General features: G+C 48.2%; 1 protein-coding gene across 9 annotated transcripts in view; it reads right to left on the reverse strand.

The window, feature by feature from the left end:
- col14a1b (collagen, type XIV, alpha 1b) overlaps positions 1-26,292 on the reverse strand; it is a 95,732-nt gene that overhangs the window by 28,358 nt on the left and 41,082 nt on the right. For all 9 annotated transcript variants that reach the window (XR_015111373.1, XR_015111372.1, XM_086194297.1 and 6 more), the window contains 18 exons: positions 25,916-26,085; positions 25,039-25,165; positions 23,627-23,772; positions 20,078-20,207; positions 17,622-17,761; positions 17,254-17,380; positions 17,017-17,156; positions 16,005-16,137; positions 15,781-15,825; positions 15,380-15,525; positions 11,556-11,685; positions 10,312-10,434; positions 9,691-9,840; positions 7,111-7,227; positions 4,484-4,633; positions 1,982-2,056; positions 990-1,129; positions 672-795 (listed from right to left, as the gene is read on the reverse strand). Coding sequence is in view for 7 of the 9 variants with exons in the window: in XM_086194297.1 (XP_086050423.1) it covers positions 672-795; positions 990-1,129; positions 1,982-2,056; positions 4,484-4,633; positions 7,111-7,227; positions 9,691-9,840; positions 10,312-10,434; positions 11,556-11,685; positions 15,380-15,525; positions 15,781-15,825; positions 16,005-16,137; positions 17,017-17,156; positions 17,254-17,380; positions 17,622-17,761; positions 20,078-20,207; positions 23,627-23,772; positions 25,039-25,165; positions 25,916-26,085 (2,313 nt within the window). In the remaining 2 variants the exon portion in view is untranslated. The remainder of the gene's footprint in view (positions 1-671; positions 796-989; positions 1,130-1,981; positions 2,057-4,483; positions 4,634-7,110; positions 7,228-9,690; positions 9,841-10,311; positions 10,435-11,555; positions 11,686-15,379; positions 15,526-15,780; positions 15,826-16,004; positions 16,138-17,016; positions 17,157-17,253; positions 17,381-17,621; positions 17,762-20,077; positions 20,208-23,626; positions 23,773-25,038; positions 25,166-25,915; positions 26,086-26,292) is intronic.

Raw genomic sequence — 26,292 nt, forward strand, 5'->3', positions numbered from 1 at the left:
CATAGTCCAGGTCTCTGGTGGTTTGGTTCCCTGCACCAGCTGCACCAGCTGCACCAGCTTCACCAGCTGCACTGGCTGCACCGGCTGCACCGGCTGCACCGGCTGCACCAGCTGCACCGGCTGCACCAGCTTCACCGGCTGCACCAGCTGCACCGGCTGCACAAGCTTCACCAGCTTCACCGGCTTCACCGGCTGCACCGGCTGCACCGGCTGCACCAGCTTTACCAGCTGCACCGGCTGCACCGGCTGCACCGGCTGCACCAGCTTCACCAGCTGCACCAGCTGCACCGGCTGCACCGGCTTCACCAGCTGCACCAGCTGCACCAGCTTCACCAGCTGCACCGGCTGCACCGGCTGCACCGGCTGCACCCCTTGCCTGCAACGTCTTTTACACGTGAGAGAGGAGCCTGAAGCCTCCAGGACCTCGCCTGCATTAGCAGAGGATTGATTGAAGTCGATTTCCTAAAAGTTTGTGTTTCTTTTTCAAGATCAATCAAAGGAGATTTTTTTCTCTCAGCTGATCTCAACTGAACCACGTCAACTCCAATATTGAGGGAACTGCCCCCTCCACCTTCTTGCTCTCCCTCTTACACTCGTTTGTTCTTCAGGCCTGGAAGCGGCCGTTTCTACGTTCCGTGACGTGTGCAGGTTGTTTGTGACGGTGCACTCGCCTGTCTTGGTGTTTCCTCCCTTGTAGGAGATCTTGTTGATGGCGTCCAGCAGTCGCTCTTTATCGCTGTACGAGTTCAGCTTGAACTCAGTCCGGGCGTCGTCGCTGAACTGGGCGATGGCCACCTGTCACATGACGGAACAACCATCAGGTCGAACCACAGCAAACAGGCATCTTTCAGTTTGTTACTGTTGCCATGGAGACGGTTTGTCCCCAAACTGAGCACAAACAACCTTGTCCTCTTCTGCTTATTCCCACTGTCGGGAGGTCATGTGATCACGGAGGTTGTTTAAGTCCTCGTGAACCTGGAGTTCTGTACCTGTGTTCCGTCTGGGCCGATCCGGTCCAGAGCGCCGGTGGTGCTGTACAGGAAACGAATAATCTTCAGGAAGTTGTCATCGCCAATACTCCAGGATCCGTCGACCAGGAAGACCAAGTCTGCTTTGGCTGCTTTACAGACTGGATAGAAGGAGGGAGGGAGGGAGGGAAATGGATCAAAGCAGAGTTTTGTTCATTTTTCTCATCTTTTCAAAGAGAACGTTCACATTTTTGCTTCTGACAAGGTCAAGAAGACAAAAGGAGGGGAAAAAGTACAAAAAGAAACACCATCAGAGGGGAGATGAGGAGGTTGTAGAAGAATGAGAAAGACAAAAGGTCTTTAAATACACAGATTTCTTCAAATTCACACAGATAAAAACCATCAAAGACAGTGAGACATGAATCCATCGTCTCTCCTTCGTCTCCAGCCTGTAAGGAAACGTTATTTTGATGGCGACGAGTCAGAAATGGAAGAAGAAACTGTTTTTGACTGGTTAACAACTGCAGGAGTCCGAGTCATGAAACCCAGTCGAGGCGGTCGCTCTTCATCATTCCAGTCACATCAGACTGACAGGAAGTAGAATCGTTACGTTACGTGAGCTGATATCAACATATGAAGAGTAACACTGCTCAGAGGTCAGCTGGAGCAGCCGGCAAGATAGTCAGCATAAGACAGAGAAACCCAGTAGACACCGGGGGGGGGGGGGGGGGGTGCTCCACCAGGCGCGTCTCCAAACGCAGGTTGCCAGTTCTAGAGTGTTAACAGGTGATCAATCCTCTTTGGAAAAGATCAGTCTCTGATCAATGGTCTGATCAGCATCGGCGCCATCCTCTCGGGGGTTAATACACCGCAGTCTCACACGGCTGGATGGACGGAGCGCTGGGAGCTTCACCCACTTGATCGCTGAAGCTACTTACTTAGAGGTGAAAGGAAAGAAGACACACCTGAGAAGAATATTCAGATCAAGGTCAGAAAACAGCAGCAGCTCTTACCCTCCTTGGCGGGGGGGATTGTGGGTAGGGGGGTGGTGGTGGGGGGTCTGGTTGGCGCCGGGGTTGGGATTGGTACTAAGAGAAATGAGCAACATACACACACATGAAAAGCTGCATCAAGAGCACCTTCATCACAATTCAGTCACCTGCAGCCACGTTCAGCCTGTAATTTCAGAGACTGCCATCACCTCCCGGCTGCCGCTGCTGTCCAGGCAGCGCAGCCGCCGGCTCAGGCTGAATTACAGCGAAGAGCCAGGGAGGCTCGGTGGCAGCCGCCTGCAGTGGGAATAATCACGTGGAGGAAAGTCTCAGGCTTTCATTTGCATCAAAACAAAGCTATAAATCACTGTGGAGGCTCTGAGAGCTGCTCCAGCAAATACCTGCTGTGGGGGAGAGAATTCATTCCTTTCTTTTATCTCTCTATTTATCTCTTCGTCTCGCCTTCACTTCACCAGCCTCCTCCTCCTCCTCACTTCTCTCCCTTTCACGAACGTTTCTCTTTACTTGCGTTAATTGATTTCAGTGTAAATGAACTTCACGGCCCTGAAAGGTAACCCACCAAAGAAAATATCAGTCCTCAGATATTAAAGTCTTCATATTTTGAATTTTCCTTAAAGTGCTTGCATCATCGCCACCTGCCAACACAAAATGAAGCAGCCCCCTGGCAGGGGCCCATGAGCTCCGTCCCCACACTTGTGACCGCCTGGACGCACTCATGAGGGAACAACTCATTCTCTTTGATAACTTGGTGGTGTCTGCATCAGCCCCTCCCAGCTCTATTCACCAGCAGGGAACTGGTTGTGCTAAGATGGGGGCAGCAAGGCCCAGCAGAGAGTCATAACCTCTGCTCAAGAGGTTGCTGTCCCTGCCTGTCTCCCTCCGGCCCCTCCAGGAGGACCAGACTGTTCCCTGCAGACTCCTCCCCCCAGATCAGTACCTGCTGGTCCTGCTGCCCTCAGGCAGGCGCTGCAGCTCCCTGGACGACGACAATCCTACTAATCAGACTAAAAGTTGCTAGCTTTACTTCTGAGTCGGAGTCTTTTATTTGACACGTGTGTGTCTTGTTTATCATGATTTTGATGTTTCTTCCAGCCCTGCTGGAGTCATCTCAGTATATCCTTTGTACGGTAACAATAAAGCCTTGTCATCCCAACAGTGGTGGCAGCACTGACCCCAACTGACTGATGTCATCATGTACTTCCTTCAAGAACAGGTCTCAGACCTGTGACCTGTACTCAGCAGATCTGACCTGAGGTTGAAGGGTTCAACAGCTGCATTAAATAACTGACAGTCCAGGTTTATGGGGTTGGATAAGTGTCAGACCCCCCTTTACTAAGAACACAAGTCCATCGTGGTTTCTGCACAGTCCTGAGTGTGTGAGTGAGTCGGTGTCTCTACGAGGGGCATCGGGACCAGAACACACAGCATCTTAATTACAAATTATCATCAGCTGCTGTTTTTCTGGTGTATTGCTGGAACATTCTGTAGCTCCACATGCTCTCGAGAAGGAAACCCTCCAAAATAAGGTTCAGCGATCACGTTCAACCGGATCTTTTCTCCACAGAGACGCTAAATCTCCTCAGAACCAGCAGGGATAACAGTTGAAACAAAACGTGGCTCCACAGCTCCTGGCGCTCCAGAACGGCTCGTTCTGAGAGGAGGGAAGGGGATTCATCTCTGGCTGCTCCCACTGGGAAAAAAGACCTTTCATGTCAGGGAGAAGTGACGGTCTTCCCGGCTCGCCGCCACGGCAACGACAGCTGACGGCAGTTTGTTTGAGAGTGTTTCTTCTTTCGTGCTCAAGACTCAAGTACAGGCTGATTTAAATGACAGTTTGACACATCAAACAGGGAGGAAGAGTGCGTGTGTGTGTGTGTGTGTGTGTGTGTGTGTGTGTGTGTGTCACTGCACTCATCTAAAACATCCTTATAATGGTAGTTGTTTACTTCCATATAATCTCGACATCACAAACTGACTAGCCAGAATAAATCTGATGGATCTGAAGCACCGTGGAGGCTCCGCGGCGCTCCTGGAACACGATGATGTGTATCATGAATAAACTTTTATTGTCATTTGCTTGATTCCTGGACAAAAACAGGATTTCCACATTTGGATTGGTGAGATTTTGAGCCCCTGGCATCACGGAGGAGCCTGTGCTCCTGGAGTCCGTCTACTACATGCTAACATCAGTTCAAATCTGTCGTCATGTCTGTGGCCCCAGCCCCAGCACCAGGACCTCTGTGGGCCCTCCTCACGGGTTCGAACGGACCTCCCGGTGTTTTCAGGAACATTATGATGAATGTAGGTTCCAAGTTGAAAAGGGTTGCTTTTCTAAAGCTAGTGTCCATCTTCTGACCTCTGACCCCTGGCCTTTCCCAGAACTTCATTCTAACACCAACCCTGAAACTGTCTTGACCCTCAAAAAGCCAAAATTTCGATCCATATTTCAGTGAAACTGTAAGATGTGTGTGCATGTTTGCGCCTGCACACGTGTGTGCTCACGTGTCTTCTCGGTGGCGGTGACAGCGGGTCCTTCGGTCCCGTCCTGCAGTTGTGCGTACACACTGATCTTGTACTGCGTGTTGGCCGACAGGCTGCTGAAACAGTGGCGGTCGGTTCCTCCGCTGACCTTCGTCTCCTGCTTCTGACCATCTGAAGGAAAAAAACACAAGGAATATTACTGCATATGGTGGAATTACTTCTGTTTCAGTGGTGGAGAAAGTACTTTTTTTGGAGGGCTCAAGCATACTTGGGGGCACCACTGCCCCCTGAGTCCAATCTCTAAGAGAGTTAGAGTACAGGAATACTTGCTTATAACTTGCAAATACTTGCATTTGGAGTGTAGTAATGTTTGACTGGTAGTACTAATACTCAAGTCCTGTTGTAGTTTATGCAGAGATCATGTATTTAGGTTCACGTGGACATTTGGAACCAAAACACTTCTTTTCTCTGCGTTTCTATCGTCACGTATGAAGTCATCGGCTGCATCTTTGCATGTGGAGGAACACGCCAGCATCCCCCGTGTTGCGCTTCATGACTCCTGCTCTTTTTTGTGAGCCGCCCGCCCGCCTCATTCTCTGGAGGTGATAACTTTTAGGCTGTTGTGAAAATCCACCATCCGACCTTCCCGTCCATCCCGAGAAACAGAATAACTTCCCATCCTTCCTCTCTCCTGCAGCCAAGGCATCTCTCTAATTATTTACCAGCTGTCCAAACATAAATCCTCATTTGGCTCCATTGTGCGTTAACTCCATTCTCAGAGCTCCCCGAGGAAACTCCGCAGAGCTGCAACGACACGGGCCTTTTATGTGGCGTTAATGATGGCGGCCGTGTTGCTGGAGGCCTGCAGGTGATGAATAACAGCCATTACTTTCCTATTTGCAGGATGACGGCTGTATTAGAAGTCAAGCGTACCTTTGAGGTGGTGACTGACTGAATACTGAGCGTCCAACATCTGTTGTCCCGCGTTATTTTGGTGTGTTGGAGTGTGTTATCAGTTTCAGCCAAATGGAGAAAAACACAATTACTGCTGTTGGAGTGGAGCCCGGTGGCTTCGGGAGCTGAGACAGGCGAGGCTGCTTCTGTGGAGGCGAGGAGTCGTCCTGACAGCTGACGGCATCAAAGTGCATCACACACAAACAGCCTGACGGAGGCGGGAAATAATTAGAAGCCACTTAAGCAGAAAGTTAAAGTTGATTGTGTTTATTGTGAATTGTGAGATACTGCATTCAGCGCGATAACACCAGATGTTGCTCACACAGCTGTTCGCATATGAAACATATAAACTCGCCAGGTATCCGGCTATGTCACGAAACTTTAAAATAAGAGCAGCAAAAAGAGGGGGCGACCATCTGCTTCGACCACTTGGTGTGAAACTCAGGTGGACAGAGACACTCGCTGGGCTTCTGGTAATTAAAAAATAAACTTAAATACAGTCTACATACTGCAGCCAGAAGATGGCGGTAGAGGCAACGTGGCTGTCCCAAACTGAGCAGAAGAGCAAGTAAATTTGGAGCAATGACCTCCAATCTGACGAGTTCTTCAGTACCAGATGAAGACACAGTTTGGGAAAATCTGTGAAACAGCTGATCAGTCATGTGACTTCCACTCCTGGTGAGCATCCACTGATGGCAGCCGCTCGTGTTCAGGGTCTCAGAGCAGCGATGGTTGTGAGCTCAGCTGCAACCGACTCCTTCTCATGAATCTTGATGAGATCAAAAATCTCTCTCTTCCCTCTCCTTAAAGCTCATCTTGGACCAAAGACACAACAAGACGTAATTACTGTCATTCCCTGTGACCAGAACATCCCGACTCACTTGGCAGGAGATCATTCCGACCTTTTGTCTGTTTTTTCCGTATTTTACCAGACGCGGCGAATGCAAATGTCAGCTGGAGCCTTGCTCGTCTGCAGCAGCCGAACCTTTAAGACTGTCAGCCGTCTCTGATGGGATACAACAATATGTTTGTCTTCTGTGGCGGCTCTGCGATTCAGAGAACTGCACAATGGAACTCCCACTAATGGAAGCATGTGCCCCCACCCGTCCACCCACCCACCCAAATATGCAGCACCGGAGCCTGATGGAGAAATGTGAGGACAAGAATCATAAATGAATGCTCTGCAGAGCGTCCATGGCTCCACCTCATCAGCTGTAGATTCAACAGATTAGAGCGTTGCTCCGCCTCGTCGCTACACTGGCATTTAGATTTCGTTTCAGGAAGGCCGAGGTGATCTTCAATATCACAAAGGGACAAATGAGCAGCTAAAAACGTACATGTCTCACGAGACACGCGATACAACAGACTCATGATTTACGAGCCTTTAGACATGAAGAAGAATGTCACTTTTCTAAATTGTCAATGTTCTCATGTGTTTTCCAAACCTAAGTGTCATATAAACTTGATTTTGTAAATGTCTGCATATCAAATATGGCGAGGAATGTGTCTGCAACTTCCTACCCGACATCAGCAGCTCTGTGCCTAGCCTGCCCAGACGTTTGCTGTCGCAGTGACATCGTTGACTCCTCGTGGGAGTGGTCGGTCTTTTGTCAAAAACCTATTTCCACCTTCCATGACCTTCCAGGTTTTCAAGACTGCATTAACACTGGATATGTTGATCAAGGTGAACTCACTGAGCAGCGACTCGATGACCACTCTGTAGGCGTTGGCGTGGCGGTGAGGCTGCCACTGGGCGCACATGGCATTCATCCTCACCTGGTACGGGCTCAGGTTGGTCACCCCCAGGTACACTGCAAAGAGAAGCATGAAGAATCATCCACCTGCAGGTTTGAAGTCATATGTGAGCAGCATCAGGTCCACACCCAAACTAAACCTGGACCCGCTCAGGGACGACCAGGCTGACTGTCCCCACGTTGATTCCAGATTAGACAGTGACAGCAACACAAAAGCATAAGGCACCCCTGCACAACGCGTCTGTAAAACCCTCACCATGTGACCCGACACTCTCTCTTACTTCAGAGAGAAGAGCTTCCTCTGCTGAGGGCAAAACTGTTACTCCATGTAAATGAGCGGCTGAAGCCTTCACGTGCTTCAATATAAAATCACTGGAGGTCCTGGCATAAGTCCAGATCCGCCCTCCCAGTTAACGGGTTCTTCTTCTGGGTCAGTTTTCTGTGTCACTGAGCTTCTAACAATGTTCTGTCTTGATGATGTCTTCCCTGCTGTTCTCCCTCTCATGCACACATGGAAAAAGGAAAAGCTGCTCGTTCCTCATCAGTCGGTGGGGGGGGGGGGGGCACACACTGCTACCTGGGTTCTGGTGTTTGTCCTGGGTGACACTGAACCGGTTAGTTTCACCGAGGTGCTGCCGAGGCTACTTCCACCTGTGAAGATCCGTCTGCTGTCACAGCATCACATTCCTCACGCTCGTCCTTCAACCCAGCAGAGCTTCACTCTGAGGCAGCTGAAGGAACCCGGCCTCTCTGGCATGTAGGCCACACTTGTGTGGAGAGCTCTTCTGCCTGGATGAAAGGGTGGAGGTTCCATGTCCTCCTCAAGGACTCTTCAAAAAGGACACACGTCTTTTTGTTGGCTGCCACGCAGATCAAACCTTTCAGGTTCAAAAAAGCTCATTTCATCAACGGCCCGCCTGTAGTCTAGTGGTTAATTATCATGCATGAGAAGAAGACGCCAACTGCTCCTCGAATGACTGTACTTGAAGTCCCGATTGATTGAACCGGGCCAAACACTCGCTGTCTCGGGAAGCGCCGACATCTCCTGTGAGATCCCCAGCAGCTACTGCATCTGCAACTTAATGCAGGTCTGGGATTTAAGGAAGGACAGTTGCCATTAAGAGAGTCAGATGGTATCACGGGGGTGTCGGTAGGTGTGCGGCTGCAGAGGACGACGCTTCAGCACTGGTGGAAAAATTTGACAACGAGGTCTCGACACTAGCAGACACATGATCCATTTATTGATAAGAAAGTTTTACAAGTTTATAAAATCCAGTCTGGTGAGAGCTCCTTATTACTGGGAGAAAGCCGTTTGAACTCAGTCAACGCGGGAACTACAAAAACTGTAATAACCCAGTAAAACTAGTTAGCATGTCAAGGATGAGGAATTATTGTAGTCCAACAGGAAGTTAGCATGTCAAGGATGAGGAATTATTGTAGTCCAACAGGAAGTTAGCATGTCAAGGATGAGGAATTATTGTAGTCCAACAGGAAGTTAGCATGTCAAGGATGAGGAATTATTGTAGTCCAACAGGAAGTTAGCATGTCAAGGATGAGGAATTATTGTAGTCCAACAGGAAGTTAGCATGTCAAGGATGAGGAATTATTGTAGTCCAACAGGAAGTTAGCATGTCAAGGATGAGGAATTATTGTAGTCCAACAGGAAGTTAGCATGTCAAGGATGAGGAATTATTGTAGTCCAACAGGAAGTTAGCATGTCAAGGATGAGGAATTATTGTAGTCCAACAGGAAGTTAGCATGTCAAGGATGAGGAATTATTGTAGTCCAACAGGAAGTTAGCATGTCAGGGATGAGGAATTATTGTAGTCCAACAGGAAGTTAGCATATCAGGGATGAGGAATTATTGTAGTCCAACAGGAAGTTAGCATGTCAAGGATGAGGAATTATTGTAGTCCAACAGGAAATTAGCATATCAGGGATGAGGAATTATTGTAGTCCAACAGGAAGTTAGCATATCAGGGATGAGGAATTATTGTAGTCCAACAGGAAGTTAGCATGTCAAGGATGTACTGTAAGTATATCAGTGGTCCAACAGGACCTCGATGATTTCCCTTGGAAGAATAAATTCTTTTGAGTACTACAGCAGGCAGAAATAGCCTGTAGGACCTCCTCGTGGTTAATGAGCGTTGCGTGGGCTTGGATGTGATGTTGTGACGCTCGTTTATGTGTAAAACTTCTGCAATATCACTTTGAGAAACTGTTGTGCTGCTTGTCAGATTAAAGATAAAGACGAGTTCTGACTGGTTGTGCCGGAACAAGCCCTGGAGGAAGGAAGCAGGCTGATGTAATATACTGTAAATATACTATTGTTGATAATTAAAGTCAAATCATGGTGAACATTTCTGTTCTCTAAAGAAATATGAAATAAATGAGAATACAGATCAGAAGAGGAGGAAATCAGACAGGATTGTGGTGCTAAAAAAATGAACCAGAGCTCAGCAGCTTGGGAGAGGAAATGATCTGAATCTGTCTGGAAGAACTAACAGATTCTGGACTTACAGGTCTTGGCCCTCCCTGAGAGCGCCTCGCTGGATCCGGTGGTGTAGGAGGCGATGACTTTGACGCTGTACTCCGTCCCACTCAGCAGATTGACGATCAGCATGGTGTTCACATCCTCGCCCACGAAGGTCTCCAGGGCCGGCCCAGGGGCTGCGGGACGGGGGAGGGGAAGGAGAAAACAGTCAGGAGTGGTTCAGAGAGCATTGACAGTGACAGGAAGTGACACGGGCAGGGTGGGAGGTGGCAATATGTCACTTGAATATAAATGATCATGGATCGTGTCTTCTGAGTGTCCTCCAGTTGTTCTTCCTGACCTGATCCCACGTGTGCTTGAGAACTTCCTGTTTGACCGCGTCTCCTACGACACGAAATACGACACCGGACCCTCAATCGCATTTGGAGGGAAACAAGTTTCCTCTCAGATTCAATCAATCAAAACGTATTTATGAGTGAGCAGGTAAACCGATGATGGACACATTCGTGATGCGACACTCGAGACGTGAGCTGATCGGCTGACGGCATCCCAAGCACAGACACTGATGCATGTACATGCACTCCTGACTCTCCGCTATTGTACACAGGCCAAACTTTACACTCAGGCGAGGAGTAACTGTAGTTTACCGGACAGAGGCTGGTAGACGACCCTGTACCCCATGGTGGGTGATGGGGGGACGTCCCAGCTGATCCTGAAGCGGTTGTACCATTCCTCTGACACCCGCAGGTTCCTGGGAGCTGACAGAGGAACTGAGGAGACAGACAAAGTGATGAACATCTGAACAGACACTGAGTCACAGAAGAAATAGCGCCACCTTGTGGCCAGTAATGAAACATCACCTAGCTACTCACTAAGTGCCGTAAAAGTCAAATTCCCTTACATAATAAGCTATGCAAAAAAAATCAAGAAAACAAATCTGAGATGTCGGTAGTGTTTGTTACACTTTCACCAATAGGTGGCGCTGCTGCAGCAGAAACATGCGATTTCTAAATTTCTACTTGAGCAGTAAAATAATCTGCCAGCACACTAAACAACATCTACTTGTGCAAATTTCTTGAACTTCTGAGACACCAGTTGAGTGCTCCGCCCTTACGTCGGTCTCAGGTTCTGGACCTTCTGACTGTTATATCATGTCGACCTTCCGTCACCGCCGCCGTCTCCTGTACCCCCCCCCCCCCCCCCCCACACACACACACCTCTCAGCAATCATCCCATCCTCGGCGGTTCAAGCCCTCAGATTACTCTGCTTCCTCTGTCACATTACTGATCATCAGTTTGAGGCTAAAAACCCAATCATCCTCTCGGCATCCCCATCACGCCGCCCTCTGTGCCCCCCATCGCTCATAGGTTCAAATCCCACATCACGCTGAGTCCCTCTGTCACATCATTTATCCCAGCTGAGAGAAACCCAATCATCGCCCCATCTCTGCATTCCTCCGCCATCATCCCATCACTCACTAGCTAACAGGAGCCATTCATCACCGCCGGGTGTTGGAGGCCTCGGCATTTACAGGGCCGTTAGCGTCCACTAATGCACGGAGACGCGTAATGGGACGCAGCAGAAAAATGAATTACATGGATTCTGTGTTTTTTGCGTGTTTGCGCCGAAATTCACTTGGTAGCACAGAAAATCCTTGGCCTCCTCTGTTCAGTCACGTTAGATAAAGACGATGTTCCCACACACGCGCGCATGCGCGGCTGCAGTCCACAGTCAAGACGCTGGACGCCGTGCGTCCACCGAGTAAAGCCGCGAGTCTTTCTAGTCCTGGAATGGTCTCCAAGGAGGAAAGAGAATCTCTTTCCCTCCAACCTGAGATTCTTGCTAACATTCAACAAAATCCAGCGCAATCTACAGCAAACTCAGACTCACGTGTGCGTCCCATCCGACCCACCGTGGGTCCGTCTCCGTCCAGGTAAACCGGCGTGATGGCCACCTTGTACTCGGTGTCTGAGAGCAGCGGCTGCAGGATCAGGCTGTTCTGAGACGCTGGGACTGTCCTCTGGAAACAAATCAGAAATTCTCGTTTGGAGAAACTGTGACTGAAAGGTGAACGTGCTGTTTGGAGTTTCCTCCAAGGAAGACTGCGTGCGGTGTTTTAATGGAGGTGGAGAACTGGAGGTTAATTGTGTCCAGGTTTCCTCCTCACCTGCCTGTGAACTCAACCTTTAGTGAGAACTGATTCTCAATGACTCATCGCTCCTTCTCATCCTGCTTCATTACCCTGCAGCCACCACTCTGTCCTCATCTCACCTTCCCCCTCTCGCTTTGTTTCTCACTTCCTGTTTCCTTCTATTTCTCTGAATGTGCATCACTTCCTCACTCAGTGAATCTCAGAGTAATTTGGACTCCAATTCCAACACTCTGTCTGTCGCTCTTCCACATCAAAACCAAGGAACTTTGCACTGAGAGGAAGCGACAGCTAATTCATCGGTCCACTCGAACGCCATTTTGGAATGAAGACCTTATTAGACAGATGAGTAACGACTCCACTTGCTGGTCAACTTGTCCGTACTCGTTAATCTTTGCTGCTTCCACTGATGTTGTCAGGCCAAAACCACGATCGGGCTTCTTCGCATAGAAGATTCCAGCAGCGACGTGGAGCTTGCCATCCACGTCCAGCAGGAACATTGGTGGGAACGGCGTGTGAATGAGAGCAGGAACACTGCTGGTAGGGCCGTGTGACGCTGATGGCGTGTTTGAATGTGCGACTTGTGGTGTGAGAAGCTGAGCGCGAGCAGCGTCCTACAGGTGAATGGAACCGTACAGAATCAGCTGTTCAGCACGCTTTTAACGTCTTCTCCCGAGTTAACATTTCCATCCTCCCTTCTCCTTCTTCTTCAGGTATTGTTTTGGCAGTTCAGACACGACTAGACGTATGACTGCCTTCCACAGGACATCCTGCCCCGCCTGTTGCCTGCATCGCCAAGTGTGAACAGGCGTAAGACAGGAATGTTCTGGACTGGAGCTGCAGGTGTGACTCCTGCAACTCACTGGTGGTGCCTGCAGTCATGGACTGAGAACTGAGAGTGAAAGGCTGAATAATTCTCCAGAAAAGCTCCCCATCTAACCAGAACATGACAGGTTCTTCCTGGACTGGACCCCCCAACCCCAGCCCACCCATTTCATGACTGATACAGTGAGGAATCCAGGTACGTCTCCACATTTTCACACCAACAGAGACAAACGAGTGGCAGCTGACTCTGAATGAGACGTTCCTCATTTTCGGTCTTGAAGCTTGAGGATTGGTGCTTGTGCTTGTATTCAACCTTGGTCGTCTCATTGCTCTGCTCCGCCTGACATCGCTGTCGCCTCTCTGATTGCGGCTCGGGCCCGTTTACATTCTGAGCATGTACCGTCTCGCCCGGCTTCATCCACAAACGCTCCACTTCTCAGGCGTGTCAGTCAGACAAACACCGCAGGCCTTGACAAATCAATTTCAGCCCCGTCTGATGAAAAAGGCAGCAAGTCTCTTAACTGTCACTGAGCTGCACTGTTTGAGCAAACTAACTCCTGCTACACTCATTTTCTCACTCCACCGCCATGTAAATGCAAACATGGTCTCATAAAGTACCTACAGGATTCAGACACCCAATCTAGTTTTGACAGTCTGTGCTCTTCCTGGAATATTAACTCAGATCCATCAGAGACTTTGCTGGAGCTACGAGGCTTGAAGGCCTCCGAGTCCAGGCGACTTCCTTAAAGTGAGAAGAACACGAGACAACAAGAAAACCCTCGACCTTTCATCCACTTCATCGCCACACAACTGGGTTCTTCAGACATGAAGAAATCCACAATTTTATCCAAAATAACAGCACATTTCATTGATACTTTTATAGAAGTAAACAAACTGGTCATGAAGGAAGCTTCATGAACCAGTTGAGAAATAAGAGATGGCAGTTAGGTCACTGTCAGCTAGAGACTTCAGGAATGAACTTTCAGAAGTTTCAATTGGAGCAGAGCTGTGAACAACTGAGCTAGCGTATTAGCATGTTAGCATCTATCAGTGGGGCAGCGGGGGACAAATGCCATCCAGAAATCAATCAGCTGTTAATGAGTCGCAGTAATGGCTGATACCCCCCCCCCCCACAACTGAAATGAACACAAATGGAAACTCTGAACAAAGCTGGAGGGGAAGCCAGCAAGCAGCCAGCCAGCCAGCAAGCAGCCAGCCAGCCAGCAAGCAGCCAGCCCCCCCATCTAAAGGGTCACCACCGACAGCAGCACTTGGCGGACCACAACCTGACCGGATTGCCAAACAGAGTCTGCAGCTGTTCACACTTTGATAAGAGATCTCATTTACCAGGCTGCCGGCGCCGACAGCTAGCAGCTCGTTATTGTGAGGATGAGAAGGCTGATGGGGACCTGCGGCCAGAGTCAGTCTCACACACACACACACACACACACACACACACACACACACACACACACACACATGAAGACACACACGCGACAGCGTCTCCAATATTGAGATATACCAGGCAACAACGCTGCCGCTTCATGGTCTGCACCTGAGTTACTCAGCAGCTTCCTGCTTGCTGGGACAGGTGACGTCTTCAGCTTCATCTGATTTAAATCTGAGAGCGTGGACAAACATGGAGGAGCTGCAGCTTCCACAGGCGCCCACTTTAGGCCCAGTGTGACTGCGGCTCCATAAGCTAGCGACAGCGTGTCATGTTTTCATCTAAATTAGCAATGTTAGCACACTGCTCATGAAGCTGATCTCCCGCCCAGCAGGTAAATCTGCAGGTGTGTGTGGCCTATGCTGCTGGTAGGATTCCTACTGAGCGTGCTCTATGAACGCAGCACATACGCAAGCCGTGCTAGCCACTTCCTGTTAGCCCTCTGCTAACTTAAATATGGACCAATAATGTAATCATGTTGCTCTTCTACATTTTTTTCACTGAAAAAAGGGTTCTATCACTTTAAACCATTAAATTGTGACATAAAAGCAAAGCAATATTAAATATTCCAACTCATAAATGTGACGTGGCATAAACCAGAGCTCTGTACTTACTAGTGCATACATACCAAATATTATTATTTACTCGTTTTGCTGCTTTTTCATATTTCAGAATGAATAATAATAAAACAAAGATATGATTGATCTTTGTGAAACTGGCAGCGCTAGAAAATGACATTAAAATGATATCAAGGGTGTTTTTCTGAATATCAACGTACGTTTAGCATTTGAAAATGTGCCTGTCAGGCTTGTCTACACACACACACACACACACACACACACGCACACACACACACACACAGGATTTGTGTAAAAGCCTGGTTTCCGCTCTGTTGTGGCTCATTAGAGTGAAAACCTGCCGCTGTCTCTCGTCTGCCTTTGAAGAGCTGCCATCGTTTTCATCCTCATCATCGTCACCCCCCCCTTCCTCTCAGCTCTGAACGGCTGCCATCTTCATCCTCATCCTCATCATCTCTAGCTCCCCTCCCCTTCTCTCTCCATGGAGTACTTTTATTCTGAAGGCCTGCCATCGTCTCATCTATAATTTCCCTCCAGCTGCTGCAGATTGACACTTTGAAAGCTTTTATTTGAATCAACATCTGGATGCTTCCTTCCCTCTGAAACTTCTACTGACTCCAGCTACAAAGAATATTTGAACACCCAGACTCCTCTCCTAATCAGCACTGTGGTTTAGAGCGTTGAAATGGCGTCTGGTGGCAGGAGGCGGACCTACCGTCTCCTCTGCGCGGTCACCCTTGGCGCTGATGTAACTCAGTCGATAATGTCGGAGGTTCCTGGGGTCAACCTGCTGCCATGACACCTGCATGCTGAAGGTGGTTTCCTCGTCGATCCTCATGTTTCTGACGCCATAACGAGGAGCTAACAACAACAACAACAACAACCTCTTGTTACATCAGACGACCGGCGACCTGGAGACAGAATCATTATCCCGGCTCGTGTTCTAGTCTGGACCTGAACCAGACCAGCTGTTCCTGCTGAGGAGAAGCAGCGCTGAACCACGCCAGCGCCAGTTCCCTACGGTGAATCTAAATATTTGTGGATTACTGATCATTCAGCTGGATTAAGAGGGCCTGGATTATACCAGACGATGTTCGTGAGCGTTGTGGACTTCACCTGCAGCCGTGGTGGTGGTCGTAGCGATTGTGGTTGTTCTCTCAACTGGAAATGAAAGACAAAAAGTTCTAGATAAAAGCAGCCGTCTGCATGACTTTCCTTCATTTGGCGAACGTCTTCCTCAGATTAGTAACCAGCCAGACGACAGACGACAACAACGTTCAAATGACACGAAGAAGTCTAAACTCACTCTGAACCATCAGGACCTAAAACACGTCATTTACCGGTTGACTGGACCAGCGTCACCTCGTCACTCTCCACCTCGTTACCGTAGATGGCGGCCAGCAGAACCTCGAACTCGGAGGAGGGGCTCAGGCCTTTTATCAGGTAGGTGTTTGTGTTTCCGTTCACCAGAACCTGAGAGGAGGGACAAGACACCAGTTACGCTACAGCTGAGACACACAGAAGAATCAAGGTGAGTTAACCAGCGTTAAAGGCCGACAGGTGAGGAGACCGATAACCTGTCTGGATTCAGGGATGATAATCAGATCGTCTCCACCTGACAGCTTTCATCTCAGTTTCATCTCTCGTCTTAAATGAATGATCTGATCCGAGTTGATCGGATTTTAGATGAAATGTGGTTCTTTCCTCATCACAATAAAAGCCTCAGCAGTGGTGATCTTGACTTGATGCTTTGTCCATTCTAGTATTATTTTAGTGTAAAAATACTACAACTACAAGTACAGTCGCAGCAGCTCCACCCCTCCTGTCTGCTTTGTTTCATTTGGATCTTTTAATTTTTGAGTTTTATCAGTTTGACCAGCACACTGGCGTTCTGCACAGCGTCGACCATTCGCCCGCTCAGGGGCTCTGACATGGAGACGTGAGACAACATGATAGCGACGCCGTTGCTAATAGTTAGCAAGCCAATTGATTGTTTGACGGCTATGTATCAGTCAAATTCAGTTTGATTAACAGAGATGTATTAATGAGGGTTACTTGAAACTGTTAGTTATATTTAATGAGTCTGTAAAACATTAACGATATTCTGAAACTATCCATTTTTCAAGCATTTAAGTTCACACACACACACACACACACACACACACACACACACACACACACACACACACACACACAAACAGGACATGTGCACTTTTATCATCCGACCTCTAGAAGAGCTCAGAGATGTTAGCACGTGTGAAGCTAACGGTTGCTACTTCAGTGTATTCTAAATTCTCTCTGACAAAACAGGACATTCTTCTGCTGAGCTTCCAGCACAAATGCATAAGGCACCTCCTTGCTGTCCCCCCCATTAGTGGGGGTCCAGATGAGTCGGTAGAGGACCACATCAGAGGCTGGGTGAGTCCAGGACACCCGGAAGCTTTCTGTAGAGACGTCTGAGCTCTTCAGGTTTATCGGGTCAGGAACCGTCTCTGTGTACAAGCAAACACACACACGCACGCACGCACACTTTTATAGTCATTGCTGTTGTCTGAGAAACGCATAGAAAACATTGGTCATGGGTCTTACGTGTGGTGAAGCTGTCGGTCAAAGGCTCAGCTTGTCCCTCCTCATAGACAGCAAAGACGCCGACCGTGTACTCCGTCAGCGAGGTCAGGTTCCTTAGCAACCAGGTGGTCACGCGGCCGACATCCAGCTGCACACACAGAACCACAGGTCAGGTCTTCCTCACTGGCTTGGTTTGTCTTCACGTTGAGAAGTTACAAGCCGTGAAGAGTGAGTCATTTCCTCTTTGTTCTGGAGGTCCAGGCAGACAGCCGACTGGAGGACCTTCTTCCTGTCTCACATTTCCTCCTCAGATGATTTATGTCAATGAAAACAACCGAACCAAAAACTAGGACTAAATGACGACATCCTTGTCCTCAGCACCCTCTCACCTCATTGGTGTGGACTCCGTTGGTCTTGACGTACATGACGCGGTAGCCGACGACCTTCCGGGAGGCTGAGTCCCAGGTGAGCCGGGCGGAGCTGTGGTCCACATCTGAGAATCGCAGGTTCCGGGCTGGGGTCAGTGGTACTGTGGGGGGGCAAACAGAAAGTTATGAGTTCAGGTTCAGGTGCTTCTTTCCTCAGACTCTTCACCTCTCAGGACTGAAGGAGCTAAGAAGATTGAGCCACTGTAGCCTGGCAGAGGGGACGCCCCCGCCAGCAAGGTGGAGGGAAAACAGACCTGCGGGAGTTGGACCAGCCCATTTAGGGAGCCAACACCCCAAAACGGTGACGGTGAGTCCAGGGACAGGCTGACCTGGACCGCTCACTCCGCATCAGCACAGACAAGAATATTAACACAAGAACAGTAGACGAAACCTCTGCCATCCCCAGGGGTCAAAGGTTAGCTGTGTTTTGATTTGGTCAGTACTTTCACTCAGGACACCAACATTTTAATTAAAAACTGGACCGAAGCTCATGACATCACTCAGCCTCCCACAGATGCCTGCTCTCCCTCCCTCCATCCTAACGCAGCCAGGATATCTGATTGGATTCTCAAAGTTTTCCCTAGAATTACTGATGTTTTTTTAAATTCCTGATAATACCCGCCACTGCTTCACCTCAATTATTTGAGGGTTAGAATAAAGACATCCAGAGAAAGCTTCAGTGGGTCGAACTGGAGTCAGCAGGAAGGAGGGAATTAAAAGTTTAGAGAGAGGAAGACGGTTTCTGAATGTATTCTTTCACATAGCAACGATGTCACATTCCCACAGACTTTTAAGAGCTGTTGGTCACAAGATGAGTTCTTATCCCAAGGTTCTACTTCTCCACTACCAGAGTGGATGTCCTGCTCCTCCCACGTTCCCCCAGTCAAACTCCAGAGGACAGCAGCTGCTGGTAACCCCACATACTGGAGGAAACGTGAGCGTTTACGGTGCTGCTCGAATCAGGAGGGGGGCGGAGCGACGACAGGACAGTGACGACACCCCCTCAGTTCAAGAAGGTCAAATTTCTGTTCAAAATTACGATCATTCTCTGACATTTATTAGTTCTGTGCTCTCCATGTAATAATAACTTGTGTTTCTGGAGAGGGCATACTCCAACATCTTTCAGCTCAAGCATCTGATGGCACAATCGCCACATCATTGCATCCAATCAGCTGCCTGAAACAGATTTGACTGTCCGAGGAAGTTTGTTACCTGCATAAATTATTAACACGTCAAATTGCTGGATGCATAAACGATGAGTGGATGGAGGCGCAGTCCAGCCCGGCTGCACGGCGGAGTCTAACTTATTTTACCATGAAGCGTGATTTGAAAGCAAGCTCCTAAAACGACCAGCGTTTCGCTCTTCCAGCTGCTGCCATCGCCTCGGCCCTAAACGCATCACAAAGAAATAAACATGCCCTGACATAAAGCCGCATCCCACAGGCCTTAAACAAGACGTCATAAAAGTTTAATTAGTGAGGCAGGGTGGGGATTTGGTGAAGGCCTGAAGAACGTTTAGAATGAAACAAGGAGCTAAAATAGCTTGAAGAGAAGAACAGCCTCTTGGTGAGACGTTCTACAGCTGTCCTGGGAGACCCCTGGCAAAACACAAGTCTCGTTAGAACCAGGAGAACAGTAGCTTCAGTGTCCCTCTGACATCATCAGAAGCTTCAGTGTCCCTCTGACATCATCAGAAGCTTCAGTGTCCCTCTGACATCATCAGAAGCTTCAGTGTCCCTCTGACATCATCAGAAGCTTCAGTGTCCCTCTGACATCATCAGAAGCTTCAGTGTCCCTCTGACATCATCAGTAGCTTCGGTTTCCCTCTGACATCATCAGTAGCTTCGGTTTCCCTCTGACATCATCAGTAGCTCCAGTGTCCCTCTGACATCATCAGCAGCAGCTCCAGTGTCCCTCTGACATCATCAGTAGCTCCAGTGTCCCTCTGACATCATCAGCAGCTCCAGTGTCCCTCTGACATCATCAGCAGCTCCAGTGTCCCTCTGACATCATCATCAGCAGCTCCAGTGTCCCTCTGACATCATCAGCAGCAGTAGGAGGTGCTCAGGTCATTCTCTAAATGCATTTGTCTTGTGCCTTGTCATGTGTTGGTGATGAGACATGAATGACACAATAACCTCGAGGTTTGCTGTTGAGGATCGTAGGACTAAAGAGACAAAGACAGACAGACGAGTGGAGCCTCACGAAGACAGAACCACCACAGCGGATGCGTCTGTTTACGAGTCACATAGACATGATGGCAACTGCCGCCGTCAGCTACAACCATCAGGAGCTGAACCTCCACATGCTGCCCGCTTCAACTGGGGGAATTTATTACGGGTCATGTGATGTCTGCATCTGTGTGTGTGTGTGTGTGTGTGTGTGTGTGTGTGTGTGTGTGTGTGTGTGAGACTAACGTGTGGTCTGCTGGCTTGTCATGGGGTCACTGGCCTCCTCGCCATACATGGCGTAGACGGTCACTGTGTACTCGGTAGCTGGCGTCAGTCCCTCCAGTTCCACTTCATTCACTGAGTCCGCCACCTTCACCTGCACACACGTGGGGAAATACACATTTATCATGGAGTGAGGCCTCTCATCCACCAGAGCCTCCATCTGCGCTCGTGTCCAGGCGGGCGGTGCTGTGATTACATAAGACGATTCCAGGATGCCGCGGCGCCTCTCCTGGCTGTCCTGTCTCATCAAAGGTTCCTGTGACGCGTTCTGACCTGCCACATCTGTCAGATATATATCTATATAGATATATATATCTATATAGATATATCTATATATCTATATAGATATATATATCTATATAGATATATCTATATAGATATATATATCTATATAGATATATCTATATAGATATATAGATATATCTATATAGATATATCTATATAGATATATCTATATAGATATATCTATATAGATATATATCTATATAGATATATCTATATAGAAAGATATAGATATATAGATATATCTATATAGATATATCTATATAGATATATCTATATAGAAAGATATATCTATTTATCTATATAGATATATCTATATAGATATATAGATATATCTATATAGATCTATCTATATAGATATATATCTATCTATATAGAAAGATATATCTATATAGATATATCTATATAGATATATCTATATAGATAGATCTATATAGATATCTATATAGATATATCTATATAGATCTATCTATATAGAAAGATATATCTATATATCTATATAGATATATCTATATAGATATATATCTATATATCTATATAGATATATCTATATAGATATATCTATATAGATATATCTATATAGAAAGATATATCTATATATCTATATAGATATATCTATATAGATAGATATATAGATATAGATATATCTATATAGATAGATATATAGATATAGATATATCTATATAGATAGATATATAGATATAGATATATCTATATATGTATCAATCTATATATATATATATATATCAATCTATATATATCTATATATATATCTATATATCTATATATATATCTATATATCTATATAGATAGATATAGATATATCTATACATATATAGATATATCTATATAGATATATCTATATATGTATCAATCTATATCTATCCTTATCTATATACAGATATATTCTATGTACACATACATACATATGTTATAGATATACATATATTTATGTACACACACACACACGCACGTGTGCCTTTCACAGTGACCTTTGACCACCGAGAGGTTGTAGAAATGTAGCTGTTCTGACTTTGGTGAATCCTCTCTGAGGGAGGGAGGCAGAAACACGGCCATGTTTTTCCACTAAGAAATCAGTTGGTGTTGGTCGGCCATGTTTGTTGTTTACGCACACCTGGAGCCACCTTTTCAGCTGGGGAGTTTGGCATCACCGCGTGTTCCTGATTCCCACTTGATCACACACACTTACGTCAGTTGGTCAACATGCAGAGAGGCTAGACGGAGTCTTCCTGACGACCCCCTGCACGCTCCCTGGCTCTCTCAGTAGATTAACCCCGCCCTCACCCTGGGACTCTGCTGTTAACCTGTTTGGACGGCGGCTCTATTCTGACTCAAACAGTTCTGGAGTGGTCTGGTTTTGGCTGAGATGGCTCCCCACATGGCCCAGGAGCTGAGCCAGGCTTGGCCTCACCTCTGGAAAGCATCCATCCACCTTCTGAATCTCTTCCCAAATTGTTTTTATTGCTTTCTGTCTGCAGGCGAACATGATGGCAGGCGTAATGAGGTCTAATGGGAAAGAGAGGCGGCTGGCGGCGTCCATCACTGCTGCCCTCCTCCTCCTCAGCTCCCTCACGTCCTCAGCAGACACATTCATCGCCCTGGAGTTCCCACCCATGCCTTAGTAGAGTCTGACGTCTACCAGAGCTCTCACACGTCTGATAACGAGCAGTTACCTGATGGTTACACGTGAACGAGCTCTGTTATCACATGATTACAAGCTCAATTAACCAAAACTGTTTATGAGATAATAACTCATTATAACGAGACAATTATTCATTATTCAGTATTATTATTAACTCATGGTAACAAGTTAGTTGTCCTCTTATTTTGGGACTTCAATCGTTTTTGTTTTGACAGATTTGATTTATTAGAAAACGGACATTTGCATGATTCAACATGCAAACAAATACAAACGTACCTGCATTGGTTAACTTGATCTCCAACTGTTCAGGTCAGCAAGCAGCAAATTTCTTTGTGTATGCACACACACACGCACGCACACACACACTCGCACACATACACACGCACGCACACACGCACGCACGCACGCACACACACGCACGCACACGCACGCAGGCACACGCACGCACACATACACACGCACGCACGCACGCACGCACGCACGCACACACGCACACGCACGCAGGCACACACACACACACGTGCACACACACGCACGCACACACACGCACGCACGCACACACACACACGCACGCAGGCACACGTGCACACATACGCACGCACACACACACACACGCACACACACGCACGCACACACACACTGACACTCGTCATTTATGGCAGCCAGAAATCTCTTGACTCTTGTTTGAACTGTGAAGCATTTTGCATGCTGGCAAACTGTGAAAGTTTATCTCGAGTTCTAAAATCTTAATCTGATTTAATCTGGGTTTCATCCATCAGAGGATGAAAGACTCCACCTCCAGCATGAAGCTCCAAATATAGCTGAGCCATGACCCGCGTGCTGATCAGGACAGTTCCTCCGCCTCATTCGTGCTCCTTTATTAGAATTCACGAGCATCTGACTGTTCGGTCCAAAGCAGCAGACCTGGTTTTTTCTTCTTCGCTTCCTGGAGCCACCAGCATGAAACCACAGAGGAGCGTTAACAGGCCGAGGTCGTTTTCCTGGTCATTTCATGTATTTGTAGGTTGCCTCGAGGAGTTGGGACTGACAATGAGTTGTTAATGGCCTGTGACTTGTGAGAGCTCGTGTGTTGAGGGCGTGAACGTATGAACGTTCATTAAACTGAAAATGTGATGCAGGAGAGCTTACATTCAAACACAGGCAGGAATCTGTCCTTCATGAAAGATCCCAGGCTTCAGCACAAAGGAGGAAGTGACACAACCACAACGAACCCAACAACACGGCCGCCACGTCAAGCGTTTTTTATATGTGTGTGTGAATCTTCTTTGTGCATCACTTTGTTTTCAATTAGAAACTGAAGAGTTCCAATCATTCAAAAAGCGCCAACATGTCCTCGCCTGCTCTGTGTCCACTGCTCTTCTCTCCTTTCTCTCTTTCACGTCAACGTCTCTCCTCAGAGACATGGTGCAGAGACCGAGAGCTCGAGACACAAGAAGCACGAAACAGAACTCAGTCTCAACTACAAAGGAGATCAGTCAGTTCAGTTGAATGCCGATAAGATCACACACACACACACACACACACACACACACACAGGCACCACCTACCTCCTTCTCATCTGCAGGGTCTCCCTCGGTCAGCGGGGCGTACAGGATCATGTACCCGGACGCCCCGGCGGCGGTCTTCCAGCGGACCCTCATGGTGCTGTGCGTGATGTCAAACAGCTCCAGGTTGTTCACCATCGGCAGAGCCACTGCAGGAGGCAAATGCACAACTGTGGTGATGAACGTCCTCAAACTACGAGCGCGGTGAAGGGATGCACACTGAACACAACTCGTCACATGACAGGTTTCATATTCGTGCTCAGTGTTGTCAAGGCTGCTGCAAGTCTGAGCTTCATGCCAGGCTGAGGTGCATCAGTGCAGGAGAAGTTGGCGGAGCTGGGAACTCAGTGGAGCCTGGAGGAACTCTGCCTCGCTCACGCTGAGGTGAACACGTTGTCTAGAACTTCATTAGAGACAGCAGCTCAGAACGAGACCTTCAGGGTAACGCTGGCATTACGGTGAGAACGCTGCTCAACCTCACGCTGTCACAAAAATGGTCACAGTTCGTATTACCTGCAGTACTTCTACAACGACACACTCTCCCGCGTTAGGCAGGTGATCATTCTGGAGTCAAGGGAAGTGATGCAGGAGGGAAAATTAGTCTGGCAATGCAAGACTCGTGGTACTGGGGCCAGTCGCTGCAGCTCAGGCCCCCCCCACTGAAGTCCTGGAGGATCCGCCTGAGCCCTCAGAGGTGTCACTGGCCTGGGACAAGGCGTCGCTCTCCATCTTCCTCTTCCTCTGCAGCAGCCAAACCTCATTACCTTTAGAACAAGGTCGACGTAGCATTCATCCTTGGGTGGCAGGAACAACTTGGCGGTGATTGATCAGTGAGCGCCAGGCTGAAAGAGGGGCGGAGAATCCAGCCAGAAAAGCCTCAGGCAATGCTTCCAGGATTCAAGCTCGCCACATGAATCCTGTCAGGCAGAGGGACGGAGAGACACCTGCACGTCCTTCATGGCCTGGAGGCACGTCTGACGGGCCTGACCTACTAACTTGGCGCGCCCTGGATCACGTCTGTCAGGTGAGCATGATGGCGCCCACTGTTGAATTAGCAGATTCACCCTCATGAATATGCAACATGAGGTGTTTTCACCTGAAGGTGCAGAATACGGAGAGGGGAAATAGGGTTAATTCATCTAAAGGAAGGCGTTAGCACGCCGACAGCTGCTCTTCCTGTGGGGGGGCGGCGGGGGGGGGGGGACATGAGGAAGCACGCGTTCTTTTCCACACGCATCAACAGAAAGAACAGTGCAAACACATCAAGGATCCAGCATCGGAGTTCTGGAGCTGCAGGATGGAGTGAGGGCTGATTTGGTGGGGTGACTTCTGCTTGGTTCAGTTTAACATGAACCGATACCAGAAACGTGCACTCAGGGGCTGTCAGCGCTCTCAGGGTATTCTGATCAACTTACAGGTGGTTGCGCTTCCTCTCAGGGCCTCGCTGGCGGAGCTGCGGTAGACCGCAAACACGGCCACCTGGTACTCGGTCAGAGAGTTCAGGTAGTTCAGTTCCACGCTGTTTTCCGTCCCCTGGACCACCTTCAACACAGGCCACATCCCGTTAATCGAGTCTCCTCTAGTTGGGAATATCAGAATTCAGTTGTAGGAAAGTGGAGATTGAACCCAGCCTGCACTAAACAAGAGCTGAGGTCATAACGACTCGTCAAGTTCACATCACCCACAAGATGAAAACACATGATCATTCAAAGTAACTTTAATGACATCAGTTTGGTGTTCTGAGTCTCTCTCAGACAGCAGCGTTGCTGTCAATAAGCATAAATATCCGAAAGGTCTCTGCTTGTTCGGTGATGGCAGGCTGCCGGGCAGAGATTAGCCAGATCAGATTAACTCTGATGAGACCTCCGTCAGCCTCGGGGAAACGCTGGCAATAAACTTCAAAGGGAAACGGGACCAAATTGAGAAGGAACTGCATTCACATAAATATCAACGTAGAACTCCGCACGGTCGCTGAGGCAGAGAGACTTCCCGCCAAGTTCAAAACAAACTGCTAGTTTTCAGACAGTTATTAATGTCACCGGCAGGAAACGCCAACAACTTCGATCCCTGCGGCGGCAAACATGAAGGTCAAGACAACTCCGACTGGACTGTAAAATATCATGATTTCCATCATTTGGTGCAACCACGCCTCAGGTGTTGCGTATGAAACCACATTCCTGCCAGTAAAGACAGACACAAACTGATGGTAAAACATTGGAGAGGCACTGAGACTGAGAGGAAAAACCCCACATCCCAGGAGGCGGAGCTTCTTCATAACCACTGCTCATGTACCTTTTCTTCTGGCCGCCCGCCGCTGGCAGGATAATACACCACGCGGTACTTTTCCACCTGGCCAGGTGCGTGGGTCCACCTCACCCGGAAACTGCGAGCTGTGATGTCAGAGGTCACCAAGTCACGGGGAGGAGCCACAGAGGAAGGCGGAGCAACTGGTTCTCCTCCACCTGCAGAACAGAATAAGAAGAGAATCTTGATCTGCTAACTGAATGACTTCTACTTTATATTTATGATCTGAGAGGAGGAGGAGCAGCAGGAGGAGCAAGAGGAGGAGCAGCAGGAGGAGGAGGAGCAATAGGAGGAAGAGGAGCAGGAGGAGGAGCAAGAGGAGGAGGAGGATCAGGAGGAGGATCAGCAGGAGGTGGAGGAGCAAG

Source organism: Aulostomus chinensis, chromosome 22, assembly GCF_037954235.1.
Source record: "Aulostomus chinensis isolate RoL2024-O1b breed Wild chromosome 22, RoL_Achi_v1.0, whole genome shotgun sequence".
Classification (NCBI taxonomy): Eukaryota; Metazoa; Chordata; class Actinopteri; order Syngnathiformes; family Aulostomidae; genus Aulostomus; species Aulostomus chinensis.